At 53.2% G+C, this 4,575-nt stretch overlaps 1 protein-coding gene across 1 annotated transcript; it reads right to left on the bottom strand.

The window, feature by feature from the left end:
• Positions 1-2,129: 2,129 nt before the first annotated feature.
• LOC142821191 (olfactory receptor 14J1-like) lies at positions 2,130-3,065 on the bottom strand. Its single transcript, XM_075912012.1, has one exon. The coding sequence runs from the start codon at positions 3,063-3,065 to the stop codon at positions 2,130-2,132; it is 936 nt and encodes a 311-aa protein (XP_075768127.1).
• Between the last annotated feature and the right edge of the window lie 1,510 nt (positions 3,066-4,575).

Genomic DNA, 4,575 nt, shown 5'->3' with positions numbered 1-4,575 from the left:
ATGAGATAAACAGCCAAACACCAGGTACTTAAGAGTACTTAGAACCCTCTCTATCAGCTTCATTTTGCTTGGACAATCTAACTGAGTAGTCTTTTCCCATGTTTTCGCCTTTCCTTTCCTTCCCATCCCCTCTCTTTCTCTGCTATTGATTTGGAACCTGGACCCCTTAAACTCCATTATCTGAAGAAGTGGGTTGTGCCCACGAAAGCTCATGATGCCATACGCAGGAGGGTCTCAACTTGCGACGTGATTGGTTTTTGAGGAAGTGTTGCAAGTTGGGGGTGTCATAACTTGAACCCGCATTGATGGTAGATGCCATACGCCACCGTCAATGTGGGCCGAGGACGTAAGTCGGGGGTTTCTGGCCCCTTCCGCATTTACAAAAATAGTTGTAAGTGCGGGGGGTCGGAACTCACGTGGTTGCATCTCGGGGACCTCCTGGACATTTTTGGTTAGTCTCTACGGTGCTGCAGGACTATTCATTGTTTTGTGAGTTTTTTCTATCTGATCCCAGGCCCGTCCCACTGTCCTCGCACAACCAAATCAAATTTGGGAGGCAGCTTCCTCTTCTCTTAGCTGAAAGCAAGGTCGGGGTTTGGTTGTGCAAGAGCAATGAGAAGTGCCTGGAACGGGATTGTGTTCCATCACATGGAAAGGCAGGGGGTGACCAGAGGGACATCGATACTGCAGAGAGAGCACAGGGACTGGCCACACCAGCAAGAGAGTGGCCGACTGGGCATCAAGCTTTCCACGTTGCCAGCCACTGGAGTAAGCACCCCACCCATTGGTCGTGCTGTGAATCCTGCATACCGGTCCTGCCACCACACCCTCTGTCCCCAGGAGACCCTCCAGCCAGGTCCACAGGAGACACCCCCCCCTACCCAAGGAGGGGCTGGGAATCATGGCTCACCTTCCCTGACCTTGCTTTGAGTGAGGGGAAGAGGAAGCTGCATCCCAAATGTGGTTTGGTTGTGCCAGGACAATGGGATGTGCCTGGAATCCGAGTGTGTTCCACAAGAGGGAAAGGGAGGGGGTTGATAGCTGGGACAGTTGCACTGGAGAATGACCACTGGGGGCAGGGGACGAGAGGCTCAGGGCAGTGGGCTGGGAGGTGGGGGACTCAGGACAGGTGTGAGTTCGGGGTTAAGGGCAGGGGGCTTGGAGGTGAGCCGGGGCTGAGGGCAGGGGCTGGCAGGCTGGGAGGTTGGGGGTCTTATTAGGGTCACCTGTGGCAATGAGGCTGGCGCTGCTCTGGCAGCTGTTCCTCGTGGAGGGGCAGGGCTGGTGGCCCAGCCTCTACCTTTGGCTTCTCCCGGGGTGGGGACTGGAGCTGCACTGCCCTGCTGGTGGCGCGCCCTGTGGGGCCACAGTGTGGGGACGGCACTGCCCAGGGGGGAGACAGCACCAAGTCCATGCAGCTGTGGCCCCTGGAAGGAGCTGCCTCCAGAACATCACAACCCCCTCTCTAGGGAACCCATCCCAGCGCTTCCCCACCCTCCTCAGGAAATAGTTTTTCCTAATATCCCACCTAGATCTCCCCCATTTCAACTTGAGCCCATTGCTCCTTGTTCTGCCACCGGCCCCCACTGAGAACAGCCTCTCCCCATCATCTTCGGAACCCACCTTCAGGAAGTTGAAGGCTGCTCTGAAATCCCCCCTCTCAAGTCTTCTTCTGTAGACTAAACACAGTCAAATCCCTCAGCCTTTCCTTGTAGGTCATGTGCTCCAGCCCTCTCATCATTTTGGTTGCCCTCTGCTGGATCCTCTCCAATGCGCCCACATCCTCTCTAAAGTGGGGGCCCCAGAATTGGACACAATACTCCAGATGTGGCCTCCCCAGCACCGAATAAAGGGGAATCATCACTTCTCTAGATCTGCTGGCCATGCTCCTCCTAATGCACTGTAATATGCCGTTGGGCTTACTGACCACAAGGGCGCCCTGTTGATTCATGTTGTGCAACTGTGCTATTAAAACCCTGCGAGAGAGGGACAGGTGTGAGGTATGTGAGGAGCACATTCTACTCCCATTTACACTGGTCTAATGCTAAATTAACCCATGGAAGTTCAGCAGAGCTAGTCCACATTGAATAAAGAAGCTGAGACTGCAATCACAAGCACTGAAGGACATTTCACTTCGTGGAAAATAACCTCCACCCCATCAGCTTCTTCAGGGCTGCTTTGATCTCCTTGTTCCTCAGGCTGTAGATGACCGGATTCAGCATGGGAGGCACCACGGCGTAGAGAACACCCACGGCCAGATCCAGATTAGACGCTGAGCTGGAGGGGGGTTTCAGGTAGGCAAACACACCGGTGAAAAGTAACAAGGAGACCACAGCGAGGTGGGGGAGGCAGGTGGAGAAGGCTTTGTGCCGGCCCTGCTCTGAGGGGATTCTCAGCACCGCTCTGAAGATCTGAACGTAAGACACAAGGATGAAAACAAAGCAGTGTAAACCTAAAAGCACACTGAAGGCAATAAGCCCAACCTCACTGAGGTCCGAGTCGGAGCAGGCCAGCTTGAGGAGCTGGGGGATATCACAGAAGAACTGGTTGATGACGTTGGACTGGCAGAAGGGTAACCGGAAGGTGTTCCCATCGTGCAGGGCGGAGTTGACAATACCAGCGATCCAGGCACCAGCGGCCATGTGGACACAGGCTCTTCTGTTCATCACCCGTTCGTAGTGCAGGGGCTGGCAGATGGCGACATGTCGGTCATAGGCCATGACGGTGAGTACGGCAAGATCAGTTGAAGTGAAGACTAAAAAGAGAAAGACTTGGGCGACACAGGCAGGGTAAGAAATTACTCTGGTGTCCAGGAGGGAGTTGGCCATGGATTTGGGGACGGTGACGGAGATGGAGCTGAGGTCTAAGATGGACAGGTTCACCAGGAAGAAGTACATGGGGGAGTGCAGACGGTGGTCGAGGACGATGGCTGAGATGATAAGAAGGTTCCCCACCAGGGCCGCCAGGTAAATCACTAGAAAGATCACAGCGTGCAAAATCTGCAGCTCCCGGACATCAGAGAATCCCAGGAGAAGGAACTCGGTCACGGTGCTTCTGTTGGACATTTTCTTTTCAGCACATCGTGTAATGGCTGCGGAGAGAAGGGCAGAGTCGGGGTAGGGATGAGAGCTGGAGTCCCAGAGGCACATGGCACTCCTCACTGGCAGTCACCAGGAGTGGTGAGTTGCCACAGGGCTGTCAATTGGCCTGGCTCCATTATAATGTGCTGAGAAGGGCTGAGCGCAGACCCAGGCACAGAGGAAGAGTGGTGGGGGAAGGAAGGGATAATCGGGCTCATCTCTCCTCCACCCGCCACCTCTGCCCTGTGGTTGGACTCCTCTTGTTCCTTCCTGCCCGCACAGTGTTGAAGGCAGATCAGACCTCCAGGTTGCTGCTGGCCACCGAGATAGCCCAGCCGCCTCCTCCCCCCTGGCGCCAGCATGGGCATGACGGGGTTAAGCCCTAAGGATGCCTTGGGCACCAGGACATCTGGTCACACGAGCTAGTAACATCACTCGGCGACCTCTCTGCTGCGTCATTTACCTCACCCACTTCCTGCCTGCGCAGGGCTGTGGGTCTGAGGACAGGCCCGACGAGGAACAGAACAGAAATGCATTTTTCCTCGTAGAATGAGGTTTACCGCCATCGACAAAACTGCAGAGTTCTGTCGACATTATGTCAACTGAATTCGTCAGCAGTGTAGACGCAGGTACAGTTTTGTTTACAAAACCCTGTAGTCTAGACACACCGTTTGGTGCCACGGAACCACTCTTTGACTCTTAGTATGTGCACGATCAGTGCCCGATTAACAGCGTGTGTGTGTGTAGCCAGCAGCAGGGTGGAACAAATGAGATGGGGTAACGCAAGAGATGTCGATGCTAAACCCACCGAGCTCCGCCGTGTCCACAGGCCAGGCTAAGAGAGACAGATTGTGGCCAGGGACTTCCATTCGCTCTTTTCCAGTCAACACACCTGGATGTTAATTACCTGTGCGGTGAGCTGCCCACTTTGCTGCTTGTCAGTTTTACCATCCAACGGGTGTCCCTTTGAAAGGGCAATACTCTTGGTTGTCTAGCGTGATGGGTTCCGATTTCAATATTATTGGACAATATGAATGTTTCCACCCTGACTTCTCCCTCACTTTCCAGTTTGCAGGATCGTGTCCATATTATTTCAAAGGAGTTCACGGGTTTTAGCTGAAGACATTTCCCTGGGAAATGCCTGATTCTTGAAACACAAGTTTCTGAGGGGCAGTCGTGTTCCTCTGTATCTTTAGAAACAACGTGTGGTCCTGTGGCACCAAAGGCTAGGTCTAGACTGCAGGCCTCTTTTGGAAATGAGCATCTAGACTACAACCAGTACTTTCGAAAAATCAAGCCATGTTTTTTGAAAGAGAACACCCAGGAAGTCTGGATGCTCTCTTTCGAAAAAGCACAATTTGCATTACATAGCAACTTTTTTCAAAAGAGCACTTTCAAAAAAAGGCGTTCTTCCTCATAAAACAAGGTTTTCCGTGGCCGAAAAAAATGCCATGTTCTTTCCATTTTTTTGGAAGGAACCAGCAGCAGTCTAGAT

Source organism: Pelodiscus sinensis, chromosome 30 (genome assembly GCF_049634645.1).
Source record: "Pelodiscus sinensis isolate JC-2024 chromosome 30, ASM4963464v1, whole genome shotgun sequence".
Taxonomy (NCBI): Eukaryota; Metazoa; Chordata; order Testudines; family Trionychidae; genus Pelodiscus; species Pelodiscus sinensis.
This window is presented reverse-complemented; position numbering and strand designations above follow the sequence as displayed.